This window comes from Balaenoptera ricei, chromosome 1 (genome assembly GCF_028023285.1).
Source record: "Balaenoptera ricei isolate mBalRic1 chromosome 1, mBalRic1.hap2, whole genome shotgun sequence".
In the NCBI taxonomy this organism is placed as follows: Eukaryota; Metazoa; Chordata; class Mammalia; order Artiodactyla; family Balaenopteridae; genus Balaenoptera; species Balaenoptera ricei.
In genome coordinates this window covers 192686384-192709657 of record NC_082639.1, presented here as the reverse complement: position 1 = coordinate 192709657, position 23274 = coordinate 192686384, and the positions used below count along the sequence as shown (strand labels likewise).

At 56.6% G+C, this 23274-nt stretch overlaps 1 protein-coding gene across 1 annotated transcript in view; it reads left to right on the top strand.

Annotated features, from left to right (window-relative positions):
* The first annotated feature begins 251 nt into the window (after positions 1-251).
* LMOD1 (leiomodin 1) overlaps positions 252-23274 on the top strand; it is a 33134-nt gene continuing 10111 nt past the window's right edge. Inside the window, exon 1 of the mRNA XM_059943381.1 lies at positions 252-684. Within this exon, the coding sequence (XP_059799364.1) occupies positions 424-684 (261 nt within the window). The 5' untranslated portion in view covers positions 252-423. The remainder of the gene's footprint in view (positions 685-23274) is intronic.

Genomic DNA, 23274 nt, shown 5'->3' with positions numbered 1-23274 from the left:
TCTGCATTTTTGTATTATATCTTTTTCTCATTGCGTGGCCCCCTTGTCTTTAAAAGGCTAAATGCTCTGTGCTAAATTTGGTCACACAGCGCTCCAAGATTCCCTGGAATGTCCTCAAGTTTCAAACAGCTCTGACAGCGAGGCAGGCCCGCCCCCACCCGGGGATTGGCCTCTCCTTCCAGGGCCGGGCCGTCGTGGGGCCTTATTGGCTGCTGGCTGGACCAGCCCGGGTCCACTAGCCCTGGGCTTCGGGAGGCTGCTTCTTCTCCCAGTTCACACTTGGGCACCTGCAGCAGGCAGGGCAGGGGAGCCGAGGTCCTCGACCAGCTGGGGGTCTGCTCCGTCCAGATCAGCTCGCACCCCGTCCCGGCCCTCCAGGACCTCTCCACAGCCCTCGCAAGAGCAGCAGCCCACTTTGCCAAGATGTCCAAGGTAGCCAAGTATCGCCGGCAGGTGAGCGAGGACCCCGACATCGACAGCCTGCTGTCCACCCTGTCTCCTGAGGAGATGGAGGAGCTGGAGAAGGAGCTGGACGTGGTGGACCCAGATGGGAGCGTCCCCGTGGGGCTGCGCCAGAGGAACCAGACGGAGAAGCCGTCCACGGGCGTGTACAACCGGGAAGCCATGCTCAACTTCTGTGAAAAGGAGACCAAGAAACTTATCCAGAGGGAGATGTCCATGGATGTGAGTGGGGGTGGGGGGGGGCGGGGGAGGGGGAGGGGAGGGGGAGGAGGAGGGAGTGGGGAGCGGGGAGACCCCGACGCCACGATGAGGATGCTCTTTCCTTAGAAGAAGAGTTCTTGCTGGCAAAGGATTTAATGTTTCAGAACCGATTGTCATCCCCTGAACTGGCCGTGTGAGCTCCTTACCCCTATTTGCTGTCTCATGAAGCAGAGGTCGGATGTGTTGGGGGGACCTGCACCCACGTATCTCGCGGGGCTGCTAGCAACTTGGGAGCTGGAGGGGACGCCCTTGGGGTGGTCACTGTCGGGTTGGCTCCACCCGGACGCCCACACCTGGCTTTTTTCCTTCCCGTTTATCCCACCCTCCTGGCAGGAAGAGAGACTGGGCTTGCGGTCTCCTGCCAGCCCCTCCTTGTGGAGGACAGCTCGCTTTCAAGGTCTCTGGGCATCTCGTGGCATGTGGACCACGTGAGGCATCAGGGCAGTGGAGACAGGCCAGGGTCTGCGCCTTCGCCCACAGCTTCCGTCCGTCTCATTCCCAGGGGAGGTGGGGTCTGCACTTTCTGGAGGAGGCTCTTGAGGGAGAGCCCCCCTTTTGGGGGTAAGGCCCCTTGGCTGGGGGATGAAGCTCTTTCCCAGCCACCAGGTGCTTTGCCACCGGGAGTGGACAGAGGAGGGGCAGGGGTGACCTCTGGGGAAGCGTCTGCGCACATCTAGGATGGGCTTAAGCAGAGTGGCTTTCCGGGTTTTTCCCGGGTTTCCGCCGTGTGCTCACATGTGGGTTCTCTTGGGACGAAGTAGCCTGGCCTCGGCCGGAGGACGACTTCGCAGACACCCTTCCTCCAGGTCCGGAGTGTCTGCTGGGGAGGCCGTTCCGCTGAGTGCTGCCTCCCCACCGCCCCCCCAGGACCTCGCCAGCCACCGCCCTGTGCGCCACCACCTGAAACTCCTGTGAGGTGTCCGGCGGGGACACTAGCCGCAGCGCCCGCCGGTGGGCACGCATGGCCCCTCGAGGATGGGGGGCAGGAGCAGAGGGGCAGGGTGGGGCGAGGTGGAGGGGCTGGTGCCCCGGCTCTGCCCCTGCCACCCCGGCCTGTGTTTAAAGCTTTGCCGAAACATTGGTAGGGTAGGGGTCGTTTTGTAACACACAGAAATATCAAATCACTATGCTGTGCACCGGGAACTAACACAGCGGTAGCATTTTAGGTCAGTTATGGTTTATTATCCTGTGGGCAAGGTCCAGATGCAGCTCTGACGTGCTGGGTAGATACTACCACCTCGATGGGAAATGAGAGGATGCGGGGACTTGCTGTTGGGACACACAGGGAAGGAAGCAAGACGCTCCCCGGGGGCTGGCACCTCTGTCAACGCCCCACTGGACCCCTGGCACCCAGTCCCCAGGCTCTGAGCCCACAGCTGCGAAGGTCCCCAGAGGTGAAAGACAAGCAGGAAACACTTCTGATCCCAAAGCAAGGCGTTCGGGCCGCAGAGCACGTGAGGGGCTCACCCTCGCAGGCCTCCCGGCTGGCCAGGTAGCACCAGGCGGACACTTGTCTCGCAGGCAGAGCCCGAGTCAGGGCACACAGTGACGCCTGGTGGGGAAGGCACCCCTAGGCCCTTTCCCTTGGGGAGAGGCTGTCGGTCCTCCCCACCCCACACCGCTTCCTCCCCCCAGGCCGGGGGCCCATGCAGCTCGGCGCTCCCGGGCCGTGAGCAGAGTCACCTGTGTCACCTGTGGAGGGGGCGCAAACCCGGGGACGCGGCTTCGTCAGCACCCTTAGCAAAGCTCGAGCCTGGTGCGAACTTTGCTTTGCAACACGTGGTCTGAGGACCAGTGTCCCGCGCTGTGACCTGCCTTGGTCTCCTCATCCCGACAGTGAGGGCTGGAGCGTCCACCTCATCCACATCGGGCTGGTTCGAAGCCAAAACTGCAGCTCCGACGTGTCGGCTCCCTGGGTCAAGAAGCCCAGGAGCCATGGGGGTGGGAGGGCGGTGCTGGAGCTGCCTCTAAGCAGAGAGTAAGGAGCCGGCGTCACCTGACTTGATGACAGTGTTGTGGGTGCACTTTTTTTTTTTTTGATTTATTTAATTAATTTATTTATTTTTGGCTGCGTTGGGTCTTCATTGCTGCGCGTGGGCTTTCTCTAGTTGCGGTGAGCGGGGGCTACTGTTCGTTGCGATCCTTGGGCTTCTCATTGCGGTGGTTTCTCTTGTTGCGGAGCACGGGCTCTAGGCGCGTGGGCTTCAGTAGTTGCGGCACGTGGGCTCAGTAGTTGTGGCTCGAGGGCTCTAGAGCGCAGGCTCAGACGTTGTGGCGCACGGGCTTAGTTGCTCCGCAGCATGTGGGATCTTCCCGGACCAGGGCTCGAACCCATGTCCCCTGCATTGGCAGGCGGATTCTTAACCACTGTGCCACCAGGGAAGCCCGTGGGCATACTTTTTAAAGGATCCTTATCTTTTAAATGTGGACACTAAAACACTTATGGGAAAAAAACTGCTAGGATTAGGGAATTTGCTTTAAAGTACTGCGGCCGGGGGAAGTGGGCAGGGTATAGATGACATGAGACTGTCCGCTGGGAGACAGTTGCTGATGTGTTGAACCTGGTGGTGAGTCCGCACTGTGCTATTATACTCATCTGTCTATTTCTGTGTATATGTTTCAGATTTTCCATAGTAAAATGTTGTTTGTTTTTTTATTTAATACATAGAGACCAAGAGTGGAAGGCAGGCCCAGCTTGGGTCCTAAACTCTGGCTCTTCCTGGGGTGGAGTCCCCAAGGTTCATATGCAGACTGGGTGGGTCTCGCTGTGGAAGGGACCTCGCTCTGCTTCTCCCCCGCCCCCTGCTTCCTCCAGGTCAGCTCCTATCTGTCCTTGGGTCTCAGGTACCACTTCCTCCAGGGGTCTTCCCTGACGTCCCCTGCCCCTGGCAGTGTCGGGCACCTTGCCTGATCTGAGCCCTCCAACGCCACCTGTGCCAACCCCACCCTGGCCCATCCTGTCCTGCCGTCACATTGTTGCCGAGTCTGCTTTCTTGTGCAGCTGGTGCGGTTCTGGAGAACAAGTGCTCGCTCAGCCTGGTGAGCAGGGGGTCAGGGTGGGCTTGACAGAGCTGACCCCTGGCTCCCCTCCCTCCCCCTAAAGGGGCAGAGCCCTCGGCCAGGCCAGTGTGTGCCATCCCGGTCCTCCCGCCCAGGTGGAAGACGGCCCTGGCAGGTGTGTAGCCAAGGGTTCAGTGAAACCCTCGTCCCAGCTCAGGTTTCAGGAACCGGATCCCAACGGGTCAGCTGTGTGTTCTCTTTCCTTCCCAAGTGGGAAAGAAGACCTCCCGCCTGCCTCCCCGTCCTCCTCCCTGGTCTGCCGGGGGCCGGGATTAGCACCTGCGCCCAGGCTGGAGCAGGGGCCGCTCAGTCGGGGTGGAGGAAGCCCTTCTGGGTCCTCCCTCGGGGAAAACTCGAGAACCTCCACGAGCCAGTAGCTGCTGGGCCCAAGCCTCTGAGCTCCCTGTGGTCCCTGCCCCGCAGCCTCAGCTCCCGGCCCAGCATCCGCCGTCTCCCCGCGGGGACGGGAAAGCGGAAGAGCCCAGCAGCACCAGCAGGTCCCATTGCCCTTTGCCGTGTGCACTGGGCAGCACAGCTCCTTGCTTAAGGAGATTAACCCCGATGGGTCCACAACCAGAATAGCCCCGGAGGCCGGGCGGAGGGGGCGGGAGAGGCGATGGGGAGGCACCAGCGGGCACCAGCGATGGCCCGGCCAGCTCAGAATCTCACCCTGGATCTGAAAGCTGCCTCTGTCCATCCGGAGTGTGAAAAAGCACACTTCTTAAACTAGGTGGTGGGATCCACATGTGTTTGTCTTAACTGCTGTTCTTACTCATGTATTATACACTTTCTTCTGTATGTATAGAATATTCAATTTAATGAATTTTCAGCAAGTGAAGCTCCCGCTCCCACCCTTGGGCTGCCCCTGGGCGCTTGCCTTCTCCTCAGCGAGGCAGCGGGGACGCAGCTTGGCTGGATGGGCCGGGCAGAGGGGGAGGCAGGACCATAGAGAACCGAACACGCAAAAAGTGCAGCAGTGCTGGGGGATGCAGGTGGGCGGGGCTGGGATGAGCATCCCACTGACCAAGGGGAGGTTGCTACCAGATCAGGTAGGCTGGGGGCTCGGGGTCCCCAGGCTGAGGCAGGAAGGGGCAAGGGTGGGGCCAGAGCCCGCACCCCCCCCATCTGCTCCCATCAGCCTCTCCCTCCACCCAGGGGACTGGAGCATCTGTGTCAGACATCTTGGGGGGTGGGGGGGGGGTAGTTGATATTCGATGCCTGCCAAGTTGGATAAACAAGAATAGCCTTTCCAGACCAGCCTGAGCTTGTTTACCAGACCTCTCCTGGCATAACGGGAGAAGGAAGACGGGTCTGCATTCGGGGTCTGTCCCCCCAGGTCTTGCTGGCCCAGGACACGGGGGTGCGGGGAGCCCCCGGTGTCTGGAGCCCGAGGTGTCCAGGTGTGACCCAGCTCCTGTCCCTTGCGAGCTAGAGAACTCGGCGAGTCCCCTCAGGAAGGAAGCACACTCACGGTGCTGAGGACCTTCTGGACCAAAGGCCTCATTAACATGGCTTCCTGAGTCGACCACGTTACCTGTCAGGTGACCTTGGAGGGTTACTGTGAGGTTAAATTGGACCAGGTGCTGAAAGTGGCACAGAGACCTTCCCCTCCTCTCCCTGAATCCCGCAGACTTCATGCCTGGGTATTCACCAAATCAACTTTTTCTTAATCCCTCATGAGGTTAAAAACTACTGCCGGTGGGAGTGAGGAGTTGATGGATGCGGGGAGAGTGGCCCTGAGTTCAGTAAAGAGGGAGGCAGGGAGTTTAATTACTTCCTGCCCCACCCCCATCCCATGGCCTGGTTTCTTCGAGCCTCTGCCTAATTATTTTACCCCCAGGCTCAAGGGCTGAGGTGCAGGGCTGGACGATGGTGGGGGAAGGGAGATGGGGGAGGTTTCGGGCCTGTGAACCCTCCTCGTCTCTGGGGTCGAAGGCAGAGAGGACCAGCTGGTCGTCCGGATGCTGTTTACAAACAGCTAGGAATAGAACGGCCTCCTGCCTCACACCCTCTCCCTCCCACCCGCCTCTTGCCTCCCCCAGGAGGGTCCACAGCCCCTTCAGGCTGTCCCATCAGTGCCAGCTGGACCCCGTCCTGACCTGAAAAGTGGAACATCCCGGGCGCAGAAGGTAGCGAGTCTGGAGGTCAGAACAGAGGCAGAGGCAGCTGGACCTGGATTCAGACCCCGTCCCTTTGCCTTTCTGAGCCCGAGATGCCTATCCACAAGATGGAAGTAAAGCCCACCATAGGGCAGTTGTGAGGTTTAGGCAAAATAGGGCACAGAAGGCATGTGGCAGGGAGATTCCCCTGAGAGTCCAGTAGTTAAGACTCCGAGCTTCCACTGCTGGGGGCTCAGGTTCAATCCTTGGCGGGGGAACTAGGATCCTGCATGCTGTGGCATGCAGCGGTCAAAAAAAAGAAGGCACTTGGCAGGCGGGGGTGCTGGGGGCCTGGAGGTGGGGCCTTGAGCTTTGCCCCGCCCTCACTCTTTTTAGGCAGGGTTCATGGATCATGTTTGTGTTTCTAAGTAGGGAGGCGGATTCCACTAAATCATTGATTCTCCAGCTATGTCGTGAGTTCCCAACAGGCACTTTCTAAACACTGGGAGACAGTAGTAAGATGGAGAGGCGCTTGGCCCCGAGCTCACGTTCTAGTGGGTGAGACAGATAATACTCATACAGACCATATACACACATCACATGTAACATCTGTTTGTTACAAAGAATACCCTAGCTTCAGGAAAGAGTATATAACCAACAGTCTTGGTGGGGGGAGATTCCTACCAGGGGTCAGGGGAAACACTGCCCAGAGGTGACGTGGGAGCAGGCCTGGGATGGACTGAGGGATCAGCCACGGGTCGGTCTAGAAGGAACAGCAAACACAAGGCCTGTGGTGCTAGCAGGTGTAGCCTGTCAGAGGGCGAGCCAGGCCCTGTAACTGGAGCAGTCGAGCGGGGGATGAGGCCAGGAGTAGGCTCGGTTCAGGTGAAGCAGGGTGGGTTCAGGTGATGCGGGGCGGGTTCAGGTGATACGGGGTGGGGTTCAGGTGATGCGGGGTGGTTTTCAGGTGATGCGGGGCGGGTTCAGGTGATGCGGGGCGGGTTCAGGTGATGCGGGGCGGGTTCAGGTCATGCGGGGCGGGGTTCAGGTGATGCGGGGCGGGGTTCAGGTGATGCGGGGCGGGTTCAGGTGATACGGGGTGGGGTTCAGGTGATGCGGGGTGGTTTTCAGGTGATGCGGGGCGGGTTCAGGTGATGCGGGGCGGGGTTCAGGTGATGCGGGGCGGGTTCAGGTGATGCGGGGCGGGTTCAGGTGATGCGGGGCGGGGTTCAGGTGATACGGGGCGGGGTTCAGTTGATATGGGGCGGGTTCACGTGATACGCGGCAGGTTCAGGGGATACGGGACGGGGTTCAGGTGATGTGGGGCAGGTTTTGGTGATGCGGGGCGGGTTCAGGAGATGCGGGGCCTTACAGGGCAGCAGTGGGAGCTTGGAGTTTTATTCCAAGTGGGGTGGGATGGCATTGGAGGGTTCTGAGCAGGGGAGAGATGTGGTCTGATCTCCATTTTCAAAAGGAAATGTACACACTGCTATATTTAAAATAAAATGCCTTTCCATGAAAAATAAAATAAAATAAAAGGATCCATTGCTCTGCCAGCTGTGGGATGCACAGAGGGCAGGAGGAGGAGGGTTGGGCAAGAGCTCAAGGACGGTTCAGAGAGAAGTGGTCAGATTCAGGAAATACTTCACAGTAGCACAGCCAAGACTGGCTGACGTTTTGGGGGAAAGAGAGGAGTGAGGTGACCCGTCCTGCCTGAGCTACGGGTATATCTGGTGCCGCTTACTGACGTGAGGAGGGGATCTGAGCAGATGAAGAATGCTTGTGCAGCTTAGCAGCCCCCAAGGGCAGTGCTGGGTTGCAGGCGCGAGTCTGGAGCTCAGTGGGGAGATTCCCGTTTGGGAGCCCGAAGTGTAGAGGTGACGCTGGAAACCCTGGGCCTGGAAGAGGCACTCGGGGAGCGAGTGTGGGTGAAGAGCCAGGGGCCGAGGACCGCGTCTCCGTCCCTCCCGCGTTTCAGGTGCTGGAGAAGGAGGAGGAGCCCTGAAGGAGGCTGGGGAGGAGGGCGGAGGCGCGGAGCCGTTTCTTAGAAGCAGGTGAAAGGGGCTCATGGCGGCGGGACGGGGCGGAGGGGGGGGCCGCCACGTCTGTTCCTGCTGACAGATTCCGCAAGGTAAGACTCGAGGAGGATGGCGGGGCCGGCGGACGCAGCACACGGACACGGCTCTCTGTTTTTTCTGCATTCTGTTCTAATGGGAAGCAGCTGGAGGTAAACGCGGATCACGGGAGGAGTTTTAAAAAGATGGGCTATGACAGCGTGTTCGGTGCTGCTGGAGAGGGTCAGTAGAGAGGGAGACCTTGATGGCGGGATGCACTACAGTGGGGGGCTCACCTCCCACACTGGAGGAGGCGCGGAGGGGGCCACGATGCGTCAGGAAGGCGAGTCGGGGGAGGGGGAGGGGAGCTTGGCCTCTCACGTGCGGCCAGGTACCCGGGCTGCTCTGGGAAGACACGGCTCGGCCAAGCGGGGGTGGATTGAAGGGGAGAAGCTGGGAGGCTGGGATCAGAGGTCAGAGGTTACGCCTCAGGTCCCAAGAGAAATGCTCAGTGCTTCCTGGTGAGGTAGGGACACACAAGACGCCCCAGACATGAAACCCGGCCTTGAACATCTGCAGCAACAGCTGCCAGAGCTGTTCCAAGACCCAGTAGACTGTCACTCCAGAGCATTGATCCTCTGTCCCCAAGGCCACCGTGCCCAGCGGGAGGTGGGGGGCTCTGGGACCCTCGGCATGGCTGGCGGTGGGACGAGCTCTGGGCTGCAGGCCAAGCAGGGGCCCCGGGCTCCTTCCCGGCCCAAGGGTTCACCAGCCACGCAGCCTCAGATGAGCTCCGAACGTTTGCCAGCTTTACTTTCTTTCCTTTTATTCTTCAGTGTCTTACCTGTATCTCATTGACAAAAGTGGATGTTTTTTCTAGCACACGTCTTTATTGAAATATAAAATACATACAGAAAAGTGTACAAAACACAAATACAGACTTTCCCAAATTCCCACAAAGTGAACAAGAACTAGAGCGCTGACGGCACCGCCCATGCTTCCTCCTCGTCGCCACTCCCGTCCCCTCCCCACGGGGACCCCACCCTGACTTCTAACCCCAGGCTTAGTCTTGCCCGTTTAAAGTCATATATTTAGAGTCACACAGTGTGTGTCCTGTCACTCGTCTGTATGTTTGTGAGATTCATCCATGTTGTCTGTAGCTCTGTTTGTTGTTGTTGTTTTTTACTTTCACCGCTATGTAGTAACCCCTTGTATAAATATGCCATAATTTATTTATCGTTTCACTGTTAATAGACATATGGGTTGTTTCCAGTTTGGGGGATATTACAAACCATGCTGTTATGAACACTTTTGTACATTTTGGGGTGCACTTATGATTTCATTTCTGTTGGGGATGTGCCTGGGAGTGGAATTGCTGCCACACAGAAAACACATAATGAAGTTTCCATTTCTTTGCCTGGGAATGGAGGTGATCCTATCTAATTTGGAGTCTCTATGAGGGTGGGGCACACAAGTTTGCAGAATGTCTAACATAACGATTTGCAAACAGTAGGCATTTAATTAAGTGATAGCCACCGTTGTCATTTCTCCTGGGGCCCATCCTTGAGGGCAGCTGCCTGCTGTCACGTCCCGGGACACATCCTGCCCTCCCACGCGCGCACCAGTCACTCTGTTCAGACCTGGATGCCGCAGTGAGGGCCGGGTCAGGTCTCTCCATCCCCAGACTATAACTTTCCCAGAGACTGTGGCCCCTTCCATCCTTGGCCCCAACGTGGACAGACTTCTCATCAGTGTTCGAAGCCTTTCCGGCTTTGCTTATTTTCCCCTTTAGCTTCTATCTTACTCGGTCATTCTCAGCATTCCCCTCGGTTCTCATGCTTCGGCCCCCACCTTCATCACCGGGCCGCAGGAGACTAACCCTCTGGCATGTGTGCCCCGCCCCACAGCTGCTCCCCGGACCTGGAGAGAATGACGTCGCGGGTACGTCGTCGGTGCCCGCGGCCAGGCCCTCAGGCTGCCCGGAAAACCTCTGCACAGCCCTCTCTTCTTCCAGAAGGCAGCCTTCCTCTAGGAGCCCTCTTGTCCCAGCTCTCTTTTCACCCTCAGCAGATACCTAGCGCCAGGTTTCACTGAGAAACTTGAAGCCTTCGGGTGAGAATACGTTCAAATTCCTCTTCTGCTACCTGAAAACTTGTAGGCGTCCATGTATGTAATCTTCCCCCTTCCCTCCTATCTCAGCACGGAAAAGACGGCCCTCCTCTGGACCAGGCACTGTTCGGATTCTGTTCTCTCCTGTGTCCTCTGCAACCTTTGCTCCCTTAAACACCGGTTTTCTCTCAGTCAGTCTCTCTCTCTCTCTGTCTCTGTCTCTCTGTCTCTGTGTCTGTCTCTGTCTCTGTCCCTCCTTCTGTGTCTCTCTGTCTCTGTCTCTGTGTCTCTGTCCCTCCCTCTGTGTCTCTCTGTCTCTGCGTCTGTCTCTGTCTCTGTCCCTCCCTCGGTGTCTCTCTGTCTCTCTGTGTCTGTCCATCTCTGTCTCTGTCCCTCCCTCTGTGTCTCTGTGTCTCTGTCTCTGTCCCTCCCTCTGTGTCTCTGTGTCTCTGTCCCTCTCTCCTCAGCCTCCCTCCCTGCTCTCTCTCCGGCCCCATCTCTCCTCCTTCACGACAAAACTGCAGGAAGCAGCCCCACAGTCACCATCTCACCGCAGCTCCCTGGCCCCTGCACAGACAGCCTTGGGGGGCTGGCTTTTTAGTCCTCGTCCTGCGTGCCTCCTCTGCGCCATCTGACGCCACCTCGGTCCCTTGGCACCCTGACCAGCCCGCTGGTTTCCTTTCCTCCCCAGCTGCTCCCTCCCCATCTTCCCCTGGTGTCCAGACACCGCTGTGGCCAGGGCTCTGGCCGCAGCCCCCGTGCCCGCCCACTCCCTCTGGCCTAGATCTCCATTCTGAGTGTAGAGCATTCACTTGCCTCTCGTGCTCCTCAAGTGTCTCAAGTTCAACTAGTCCAAAAATAAATCAACCACCGCCCCACCCCGGGCCCGCCTTTCCTCCTCCTTCTGTACTTTGGTGAGCAGGGGGCCCGCCTAGCCCCTCTGCCCATGTCCCGGGTTCTCTTGGCGACAGAACCCTGGTGCGCTGTCCTCCCCTCCGGTCCACCTCCCCAGGCGCTCGGATCACTTGTCATGACCTCGCCGCCCACGCCAGCCCTGCCCGGTGGAATCCATGCTCCCCCGAGCTGCCAGCGTCTCGTCATAGATCGCAGTCTTGACCCCGACACTGTCCTGCGTGAGAGCCTCCTCGCTCGCACGGCTTCCACCACCAAACCACACTCCTCGGCGGCCCAGGGCGCCCTGGGCGAGCCAGCACCTCCCTGACTCCCGGCTACTAATGCTCCTCCCCTTGACTTTCACCCTTCGCCACGTCTACACTTGGCGATGGCCCACAAAGGGGCTTCCTCTCCTTCCTCTGTGCCTGTGCTGACCTGCCAGCCCGGATAATCCTCCCCCTGGAGGCTCGGCTCCGGTGACAGCCGTGACTTTCCCACACACGTGGAAGGCGGTGTTCCCGCGTCGCCTGTGTCCGTGTTTCCCCGCACGTCTAGACGGCGAGGCCTGACCCTCACCCAGCCCCGCTCCCCAGCAGTGAGTTCAGGGCCCGGCTCAGAACACATCTGAACGTTGAATGAACAGAGGATGAATAGTTTGCAAATACCCTTCTCGTCCTACTTGACTGGACCTGCAGAAGTTATTTATTCATCTATGCTCTTTGGAGACTACTGGAAAATATGACTTTGTGTCCAGATCCTCAAATGGAGAGAGATTTGGCAGTGATTCCTTTTTTCCAGTTTCTGTAAACAACCACTGAAATCGGTCCACAAGTTTACACCCTACAGCCCCAGGGCTGGGAGAGGTCACTGCCGTATTTCCCCCTCAGTTTGTTCTGGACAGAGTGAGACTCACGGACTCATTTTTAACTTGTTCCGTTTTTCTTCCTTCTCTGGACCGTCTCTTTGCCGGCTCTCCAGGGACCTGAGATCACAGGCTGACATTTTTAGCCTGAGCCAGTCAAGTTCGCCTGTATCTCGGGGGCCACTGATACACCCTAAAGAGCATATTAATGATTAGCTCCAGACCCAGCCAGCTGGGGCTCTCCGCGCCCACCATCTGGTTTCTCCCCTAAAATAGCTGGAGAAGTTTGCGGCTTTGCCTCTAGATCCAGAGAAAGTGCCGTGGCTCCTGCAGAGAGCTGGCTTCACGCAGGTCTCCCCTCGGAGCGGGAGCGAAGCCCCGGTCACGGTGTCGCAGGCCCACCTGCGGGGAGGCTGGGGGTCTGAACATGGGGGTGTGATAACCGGGGAGGTCGCCGATGTGCCACTTCTGACCCAGGTAGATGCACACCGGCCCTCCTGAAGGCAGGATTGTGAGGCCGGAGCAGAGCCGGGAGCAGGTCCTTGTAGATAAACGGTCAGCTTTTCTCACCAGGGCTCTGCAGAGAACCAAGCCCTGCAGAAAACTGAGTGACTGTTTCCTCAGTTCTCCCAAAGATGCTAAGTAGCTGGTCCCATTCTAAGTACAGAGGAAAGAAATCCAGTACATACAGTGGACGCCTTAGGGCATTCTCCTGGAGTCCCCTTTGACCAGGGCTGACTTCAGGCCATTTTCCTCGTACCGAGTGTCCCCAGGATGGGTCACCTCCCCTACTCCAACGGCAGAGTCTTCCACATGCCTATCCCCGTGTATTATTTAGAAATAATGTGTTTCTAAATCACCAGGAAAGTGTCTACTGATGACCCAGGGTGCTGAAGACGCCAGTGTCCCAGTGGTCAGGGTTCTTTCAGGTCGGGGGGCAGAGAGACTTTCTGTTTTACTCCCCGTCCCTGTAATCCTTGCCTTAAAGGCAGGAGGAGACAGTGGTACACAGAGCACGGAGGTGCTGTTTCTTCAAACAATGATTTATAATTGTAATGTCATAAGCCTCATTATAGACAATATCAAAACATAGGGGAAAAAGAGAAAATAACCAACCATTCTTTGTCTTATTAGCTAAAGGTGTCAGCCATGGTCACATTTCCTGAGTGCAGGCGTGTGTACACAGTTTTCCTTTTGTAGCTGAGATAACTTTATGCACAAACACACATATTCACATACCTTCTGTCTCCTGCTTGTTATTATTATTTGCTTATCATATTATAGTAGTCATTTTCCCATGTCACTAAAAATTCTTCCTGAACATCGTTTTCAGGGGGTATTATGGTCCATCGTATGGCTGGGTTAAGCCATTTGCCTATATTTGGACACTTACATGGTTTCCAATAAATACACTTTCCAAGTCCCCAAGTGGATCCCCAGACGCAGGCTCCTTCCCCTGGCCTTTGGCGCTTGTCCCCAGAGACACTGAGCCAAACCCCGTGATAAACAGAGCCACTGACACACTTCCCGGCTGAGACTCGTGGCCAGATGGGCGAGACCAACTAGGAAAGGGGAGAAAAGACTCCCTGATGGTTACTCCCAGGGCAGGGACACGCGAGGCTACCCGTGCTCCTTCTCGAGGCTCAAGTTCCTGATGTTGGCACATCTGCCAGGCAGGGCAGCCCTCCACCCCCCCAGGACTAGTCACCTGCGTGCACCGTGGCAGAACTGGTGTGCCCGGCTTCCCTCGGTCTTGGGAGGAAAGAGTTGTTCCTACTGACAAAAAGAATCAGGCCTCCAGCCTGGGAGATTTCAGGTGTGGGCAGGATGTCAAGGAGGGGAGGGCACTGGTCCGTCCTCCTGCTTCCGAGGCCCTGCCCCAAAGGCGCCCCAAGGTACCAAGTCCCCACGGCACCGGTTCCCTCCCCCAGAAAAGCAGAGGAAGGGTGTCTCAGCTCAGCTGACCCAGGTGAGCGCTCAGCTGCTGTCCTGGGACATCCGCCCACGAGCCCCAGCCGTCCAGGCTCCAAAGGGGAACCTCACGCTTGCCGGCCTGTCCGGGCTTGTGGGTTCCCGCAAACGCCGTCTGATTTCCCCTCCCGTCAGCCTTGCAGTGTAGGTGGGATAGACAGGCTTTAACCTGCTTGACAGACAAAGGAGCTGGGGCTGAGGAGGTCACCCAGCTGGTGACCAGGGACGCTCTCGAGCGCCTCCTTCTGACTTCAAGTTCACAGAAAAAGAGCCTGTCTCTCAGCCTCCTTTCTGAGCGCCCCCTCGAGTGGCGGATGTCTGCCGTGCACCCGCCTGGGGCAGGTGCTACGCCTGGAACCGCTCTGCGCTCTGGGGCGGGAGCTGGCCCGGCCACCCTGCCCTCGGTGGTCCCAGGATGGCTTCTCCCTGATGCAGACCCAGGGCTCGCTCACCCAGCCTGCGGCCCCAGAATCGCCACCCCGCACCCCCTCCACCCCAGGTCCTGCAGCCGCTGCGGAGGAGGCCGCGGTCTCGCCACTCGCCCCTCCCGGGACACTGGGCCACTAAGGGTCTCTGTGGGTCACAGGAGCCCTTATTATTGAGGGCTTTTATTGCTCGTCACAAATGGGAATAAACAGAGGGAAGCAAACGGCCCACACGGGAAGTGCAATCACTCTGGATCCGGCACGGGGACCCCTCCACATGGGGCTGACGAGCTGGAGGTGTGGCCCCTGGGAGCCAAGTGTGAGTCACGTAGACTCCCCAGACCTATCGGGAAGAATAAAGTAGCTCACTAGTAATTTTACATTGATCACATGTGGAAATAATTTTCAGATGGGCTCAAAACATGTATTTTTAATTCAAAAAAACACAGGATTTATTAGGAAATCATATCATCAACCCTTCCTGCGTGTGTCCCGAATGCATATCTTCACAGAGGGAAGTCTGACGTGGCGTTGGGTGTGTGTGCACATGGGTGTGTGTGCACATGTGTGTGTGTGCATGTGTGCGTGCACATGTGAGCATATTCTTGGGATGCTGGGAAATGGAAGGATGTGATGGGTTCAAGGTCAAGTTCAGTCAGTGCTTATAAATTCAATCTGCAGGGTTAGTGACTCAGCCCCTGCTAATTCAAGGGCACTGAAACTTCAACAAACACATTATTAAAATTCATTTCACTTGTTTCTTTTTCCTTTGTATTAATGTGGCTGCTAGACCATTTAAAATTGCTGGTATAACTCCCATTATGTTTCCATTGGATGGGGCTGGTCTAATACGGTGTTCCGTCAATGGTCCCAGGCACATAGGTTCGTTTTACATTTTCAGTTCTTTATTTAATCTTTATCCTTTAGAAATTAAAGCAAGAGAAGATAAACACGGTACGTAAAATAAGATTTTGTTCAGTATAACCCTCCTATCATTGTTGGTGTCATAAAGAGCCAGGTCTCTTTTAATTATCTTTCAATTTTTCATTGAGATATAATTCACATACCATAAAATTCAACGTTTTAAAGTGTGCAGTTCAGTGGTTTTTTAGTAACTCACAAAGTTGTGCCACCAGTTCTACTATCTAATTGCAGGATATTTTCATCAGCCGCAAAATAAACCCCGCACCCACTAGCAACTCCTCCCCAGGCACCCCACCCCCCGCCCCCCAGACGCTGGCCACCGTCCATCTGCTTTCTGTCTCTATGGGTGTGCCTGCTGTGACATTTCACGTAAGTGGAATCATACAGCAAGTGGTCTTTGGGGTCTACTCCTTCTACTTATCATGCTTTCAAGGTTCATCCACGTTGGAGCATGGCACTTCATCAGTTTTATGGCTGAATAATATTAATTTGTATGGTTACACCACAGCAGCCGATGGATATTTGGGCTGTTTCTGCTTTTTGCCCGTTATGAATAATGCTGCGGTGAACGTGCGTGTATAAGTTTTTGTGTGGACACATGTTTTCATTTACCTTGGGTATATATATTACCTAGGGGCAGAACTGCTGGGTCATAGGGTAACTGTGTTTAACTGTTTCAGGAACCGCCAGACTTTTCCAAGGCGGCTGCACCATCTTACATTTCCGCCAGCAGTGTATGAAAGTTCCAGTTTCTCCACATGCTCACTAACACCTGCTATTATCTTTTTTTTTTTTTTTAATCACAGCCACCTTAGTTGGTGTGAAGTGTATCTCACTGTGGTTTTGCTAACCTCAGAGGACACGGGTTTATTTCATTAAATAATGTGGCAATTTACTTGCTCCTATTCCTCAAATCCCTTCCCTCTTCCTAATGCTCCTTCTCCAGAGCTGCAGTATTTATTCTTGTGGTTTCACTGTTGCTCGCACACCTGCCACTCCCAGATCGGCATCTCAAGCCCAGGTCTGTCTCCTGAGCCGTCGTTCTTACGAAAGCCAGCTCCTTGGGCATTTAACCGTCATCCCGGCCCAAACAGCCATCACCCGACTTGCCACCCGCCTTCCCTCCATCCTCCTCGTCATGGTTTTAAAGCATCACCATCTCTCCAGTCAACCGAGCTGGAAGTCCTGGGGCCATTCCCCACTTAACCAAATCTTATTAACTGTCCCCCAGAAATGAGCATAGAATTCACCTCAAGGCGGGCACTGTCAGCCTTGGTCTGGGATCCCATCACGTCCTGCCAGAGCTGTCTCTCTAGGTACAACCTGTCACTTCCCTGCGTAAAAGTGTGTGTTTCCGTTGCCCATCATGTGAGGCCCATGCGTGAATTCTGGCGTCTGGAGTGATCTGGCCCCAGGGCAACGTTCTGGTCTCAGCCCCTCCAACCTGTGACCAGCAAATCACGTGCTTTGCCCGTTTTGACCCTCGCGCTAAGAGAGTCCTTGCCTGTCTCCTGTCCCAGCCGAGCCCTCTGAAGGAGGCCCCCTGGGATGACGCTTCAGTCCCACGTCCTCCTGGCCAGCCTCCACTGCATAGACACAGGGTCCTGTACTGGTGGGGGGGCTTGGCCTCCCTGATGTAAGGGTTTGACATCCTCCTTTGCTGCCTCCCCCCACTAGATTTTTTTTCTTTTTAATATTTATTTATTTATTTGGTTGCACTGGGTCTTAGTTGCAGCAGGCAGGCTCCTTAGCTGTGGCTCGTGGGCTCCTTAGCTGCGGCTCGTGGGCTCCTTAGTTGTGGCTCGCCACCTCCTTAGTTGCAGCGCACGGGCACCTTAGTTGTGGCATGCGAACTCTTAGTTGCGGCATGTCGGATCTAGTTCCCTGACAAGGGATCGAACCTGGGCCACCTGCACTGGGAGCACGGAGTCTTATCCACTGCACCACCAGGGAAGTCCCCCCCGCCCCCCGCAGCTAGATCTCGACTTCTCTCCCTGCAGTGGAAGGACTAGACCCACCTCCCAGTTGTCCTGGGGCTTAAAGACTCAGCTCAATGCTCAGGCTGGTCCCCAACTCTGACCCTCCCCACACCAGTGTGTCTCAAACGGAAAGACCCAGCCTTTTCACTCTACTATAAGGGGGTCCCAGCTCCCTTGCACCTCCTTGGCCTCGACTGCGGGAAGGGAGCTGCCTCTGGGAGTCGTGACGACCCCGCAGCACGAAAGAGGGAACTTTTCAGAACAACCTGCAGGTGCCCAAGGCCTGGGAAATGGAGGCTCGGGTGTGGCATTTTCCTGGGGTAAAATCTGCAGGAAGAGTCAGCAGCGGGGGAGGTGGCACTGAAGCCAGCAGTCCCTCATCCCCACGGTCCCGTCCCATCCAGAGGCATCGGGAAACCCCTCACGGTGGCTCGGCGCCCAGGATGGCACAGGTGGCCTGGAACGTGGGGGGTCCCCAAGGCCAGCAGGGTTGTCGTCCGTTCTGCCCTGTCCTGTGGGCATGGGGGTCTGGGAGGCACACCCACCAGACCTGTGGATTATCTGAGGCCCAGAGGGAGCGTGAACTCGGAAACAGCAGAACCAGGATCCACAAAGTTCTGGTCAGACTGGGATGATGGGCTCAGTATAAGAGGTGGAAAGAGCACTCAGAGGAGGGGACCTTGTTCCGTGGGACCCTGGGGGCGGAACCAGAGGGCTTTCTGCCATAGAGTCAGCTTAAAAAAAAAAAAAAAAGGCTTGGCTTCCTCAGGAAGAACTGAGCTCTCTGTCCCTGGAACCTACGTGGTAGGGACATTATAGGTAGGGTTGAAATATTTCATTCCATCCCAGCAAACATTTGTTACATGCAAAGCACTCGGCCAGGCCAGATGCTGGGGACAGAAATAAAGGGCCGGTCCTGCCCTCAAGCCGCTCGCTGTCTAGTCCCAGGACAGCGCAGAGAGGACTACAGGGCCAGCCACCAGGAGGCGCTCCCAGCCCAGGGCCTGGGATGCATGTTGATGGACCATTCAGAGAAATTAACTATTATTAACCTTTTAGGTAAGAGAACAGTATCGTAGCTCTCTTTCTCAAAAGTTGCCATCTTTTAGAGATACACACTGATTTGTTTGTGCATGAAGCGATATACCTGGGATTTGCCCTGAAATAATCTGAGGGTGAGAGAAACACAGGTGGGCAGACAGTGATGACTGAGCCGCCAGGAGGTCATTATGCTCTAGTTTTGTGAACCGTTGAAGTTTCCCCAAATAAAAAGAAGGAGGAGGGGACTTCCCTGGCGGTCCAGTGGTTAAGAATCCGCCTTCCAATGCAGGGGACGCGGTTTCCATCCCAGGTCAGGGAACTAAGATCCCACGTGCCACAGGGCAACTAAGCCCGCGTGCCGCAACTACTGAGCCCGCACACCACAACAAAAGAGGCCGTGTGCCGCAACAAAGATCCCGAGTGTCGCAACTGAGACCTGATGCAGCCAAATAAATAAAAATAAATATTAAAATAAATTTTTTTTAATTAAAAAAAAAAAGAAGAATGAGGCAGAGGAGAAGGAGAAAGGGGAGGAGGAGGGGGAGGAGGAGGGGGAGGAGGAGGGGGAGGGGGAGGAGGAGGGGGAGGAGGGGGAGGAGGAGGAGGAGGGGGAGGAGGAGGAGGGGGGAGGAGGGGGAGGAGGAGGGGGAGGAGGAGGAGGAGGGGGAGGAGGAGGAGGAGGGGGAGGAGGGGGAGGAGGGGGAGGAGGGGGGAGGGGGAGGAGGGGGAGGAGGGGGGAGGAGGAGGACAGTCAGGCAGGCAGAGGGGGGACAGGACACTGGGCGGCATGAACAGCACCTCGAAGGCAGCCAGGCCGTGTGTCCTGCACGGTGACCAGAGTGCGGGCAGGAGGGCGCGGGGCACAGACGCGGGCAGCGGCCACGTCACACGGGCCTGTGGGCCAGTTCAGGGGTCTGGGTCTCATCCCAAAAGCCCGGACCCACTGACCAGGTGACACTTCCGAGAGATGGCCCCGGCTGCAGGTGCAGTGAGGCGGGCAGGGGACCAGCTGTGGCCCCAGCACAGCAGTGCAGAGGGTGCCGAGGTGTCAGGAAGGCAGGTGAAGGGAGCAGGGAGGTAGGGCCGCCGTCCCAGGGTCCACTCCGAGGACGCGGTGCCCGCCGCTCCATCCTCCCTCCTCTTTCCCTATTCGGCCCGGCGCTGGCTCCAGAATCTTCAGGACCCAGTGCAGAACTGAAGTGTGAGGCCCCTTGTCCAGGAATTAAGCCTTCAAGGTGGTGACTTGAAGCCTGAAGCCGGGCTCGGGGCCTGGGGAAGAGCAGAGTCCAGGCCTCTGTCCAGAAGAGGCGGGAGGGGCTGTGGGAGAGCCAGGCCCCCCTCACAACCGGGCAAGAGGACGGCGTGTCCCCCTTGCCACCCCTGGGACCTCAGTGGGACCCAGGGACATTACAATTACCTTTCAAAATACTATGTAAAATTGAGTTGCCACAGAAAGTTGGAATATGAACCCTAGATAACTGGGACGAAGCAATGTCAAAATTGAAGGAAACGATCTCTTACAACTATAAGTACTAAAATTGAGACAAGCTCCTTAAAAATTATTAAACTGCTCGTCTCACTCCCTGGGTCCCGCTGAGGTCCCAGGGGTGGCAGGAGGGACAAGAGGGAAACGCTCACATCTAAGCGGCCCTTTACAGCCTTCCCCAGACTCACTGGCTTGCGTCTGCCTGGGACGAATTGCAGGCGCTCGAGGCAGCCGAGCCTGGCAGACAGCAGAGGGCCAAAGCGACTTGTTTGTTTCTACCGTGTGCTTTCCCAGTTTCTCCAAAAATGGGGTTTGCTACAAGCTTCCCACCCTGAGTCACCAGACCCAGCGGCCAGAGACAAGTCCCTTAGGTCCACAGAGACACGGCCGCTGAGCCTTCGGGGCAGAGAAGATCCACCACGAGACCCTTCTTCCGCCCTGGAGGCGGCTCCTTCACAGCCTCACACGGCCCGCGGGGGTCTGGCCAGGGCAGGCCCAAATGCAGCCGCGACCCACCCCTGACCTGGCGCTCCCTTCCTTGCAGGGAAATGCCGGTGACCGCGGACAGGCCCCTCCCTTCTTTGCGGGGCTCTTGGAGCTCGTAGGAGGAGACAAGGGCCCCAGAGTCGCCCCCGTCCCCGCCGGCAGGTGTCCTTCCCCTGGTCAGCACTTCACATCTCTTTCACACGAAGTCCTTGCCCTCGAGGACCCCAAGCAGCCAAGGGGCAGAGTTTGGTGAGGAGTTCGGTGCAGGGGCTGAACCACCGAGTCTCCACATCACCCGCTTTCCAGAAGACGCCGGCCCTCCCTCCCTCCACATACAGGGCAAAGCGGACACAGAGGCAGCCTGGCCTCACGCTGGACGCCAGCAGAAAGTGCCCTGTGTCCCGGGTTCACAAACCACCCCCCATCCCGGGAGGTAAAGATGAACTGTTTACACTGGGGTGGGAGGCGGCGCCTGAGCCCCCCAGCCCTCTGCGCAACCCTAATACTTATCTCTGCGCTGACCTCATAGTCGCTGGAGCTGGACCGGGCAAGGGTCAGGCTCCGTGGTGGGTCCTGGCACAGCGCCGCTGGGCTGCGTGGTGGGGAATCACCGCCCATCTCTGTCCCTATCCGCCCCTCCTACCTGCCGCTGACCTGAGGGGTCTTGGTTTTTTGTTTTGTTTATCTTTTCCCTTTGTCTTGCTATGAAACTGAAATATTTAAGGACAATTTTCTTTCCTTTTCTTTTTCTGAAATAACTTTTGTTTTTTCTTATCATAAAAGTAATCCAGACATTAGATAACTTGGACATTAGTTTGGGGGAGAAGTTAGATCGCTACCTCCTAACATACTCCAAAATAAATCCCAGCTGATTTAAAGATCTCAGCTAAGATCCCTCAAGGTTAAAAATTAGGGTAAGAATTTACCAGGAAAAAGGAGGAAGAGCTTTCCAAGTAGTGAGAACATCGTCGCAAAAGCCCACAGTCTGGGTCCCTCGAAGGCGAAGGCAAAGGCGGGGCTGGCGGGAAGGAACGCAAGTTGGGGTGAGGTCTTGGGAGTCAAGAAGGCTTACCCTGGGGGACCGGGGAGCCACCAGAAGGTTTCAGGGAAGGGAGTGAGTTGGCGGATCTGTACTCCAGAAAGGTCCTGATGCTGCAGCGGGAAGAGTGTCCTGGCAGAGAGCAGGCCAGTGAGAAGGTCTGCAGTGACCCAGGTGAGAGGTGACGGGGCCTGGACCAGAGGAACATTGGTGAGGGTGGAGAAGGTAGTGTGGACGATGCGGCCTCATCTGCCTGTGGGAGACGGGGTGTGTGTGTATAAAACTGTCTTTTGTAAAATAGGTCGATTTCACCCGAATCCCTTGGGATGGGGAGCAGGGATGAGTGAGGCAGAAGGGTCCCCGCCGCTCCCCACATGCTACTCCACCCCTCCTCATCAGGATGGATTTGGGGACCCACCCACCAAGATGGAGCAGGTGTGGTGGCGGGGAGAGAAGGGGAGTTTTTGGGGTGCGTTGGGGCTCATAAGCTGAGATGTTCATTAGACGGTTGGATACTAGGGTCCGAACCTCCGTAGGGGGTTTTGGCCCGGAAGTACAGCTTCAAGAGACACCAGGACCTAGAACCCAACTGATGCCATCAGAGTGGACGAGGTGACCCAGGGAGAGTCTAAAAGAGCAAATGAAGGAGGCTTCAAGGAAAACCTTGAAAACACCCACGTTTTAGGGGCAGGCAGAGGAGGCCGGCCTGGGGACTGAGAAGGAGCTGCCAGAGGGCCAGGAGGTGGCTCGAGGGGGGAGGGGAGGGCTGGTCCACAGTGTCACATGTTTTCCAAGCAACTAAGCAAGATAAGGAATAAAAGACCTAAATCCAATTTAGCAACAAGGTCAGCGATGATCTGGGTGAGACATTTCCGTGGAATGTTGGGGGTTGAGGCGAAACTGTGTCGGATCCAGAGATGAACAGGGATTTAAAAAGAACTCTCTGGGGGAGGCTGGGGTAAAAGGATAGAGACAGAGGGCACCTGGGCGGGGCGGTGGGCTTGAGGCAGGATTTGGTTGTCCTGGGGGAGGTGTGAGCACTTTTACAAGGTGATGGGAGGGAGCCAGGGAAGGGGAAGAGGTTAGGGCTCTGGGAGGCGGGGGGGGGGGGGGGGGGGGGAGGTGGGGGTGTAAGGAGTGGGGCTGGGAGCCAGAGCCCCAGGCAGGGGAGCCCCGGACAGGAGGAGGGAGGGGAGCCGCAGCCGGAGTGGGAGGATTCCCGCAGTTGGTTTCTGTTTATTCCGGGGATGTGAGTGGAGGAGGTGGTCTGCTGAGACTGCGGGTGGGGCGGGTCAGGGGAAAGGTTCACACAGATGCGTGGAGAGCAGGAGGCGCTGTAGACGGGGGACACGCGCTCAGTGAGGACGCCTGACTTTACCGGAAGCTCCTGTGCGCTGGGCACTGTTAGAGCTTCATGCAACTTCGTTGAAGCCACTGGACAGCCCGGGAAGGACTGTGGTCCCCAAGTTCACGTGAGAGCAAAGGCTGGACCCGGGCATTCTGACGTCAGAGCTGGGGCTCAGGAGGGGGTGTGTCCAGCAGCCTTGATGCGGAGCAGCACAGACGTGCAGTGGGCGAGAGTCAGGCCGGGGCTTGCACAGTGCCTGTGACCACGGTTCAGGGTTTTGTAAGGATGTGATTGACACACTCGGTACAAGGAAGGTTGGGTGGTGAAGCAGTCAAGGCAGCTGGTGTAGAGAAGCCAGAACCTGGGTTTCGCTCCAGGGATGCTGTTTCTGGGTGCAGACCCAAAAGGCTTGAAAGCAAGGGGACTTCCCTGCTGGGCCAGTGGTTAAGACTCTGCCTTCCAATGCAGGGGACGCAGGTTCGATCCCTGGTCGGGGAACTAAGATCCCACATGCCACGGGGCAACTAAGCCCACGCCCTGCAACTAATGAGCCCGCGCTCTAGAACCCGTGCGTCACAGTTAGAGAGAAGTCTGTGCGCCACAACAAAGAGCCCACGCGCCGCAACAAAACATGCCACGTGCCGCAACTAAGACCCGACACAGCCAAGTAAATAAATAATTAATAAATTAATTTAAAAGAAAAAGAAAAATAATGCACAACCTAAAAGTTGAGGGCTATTTTTAAAAATAAATAAATAATAAAGTATGTGAAAA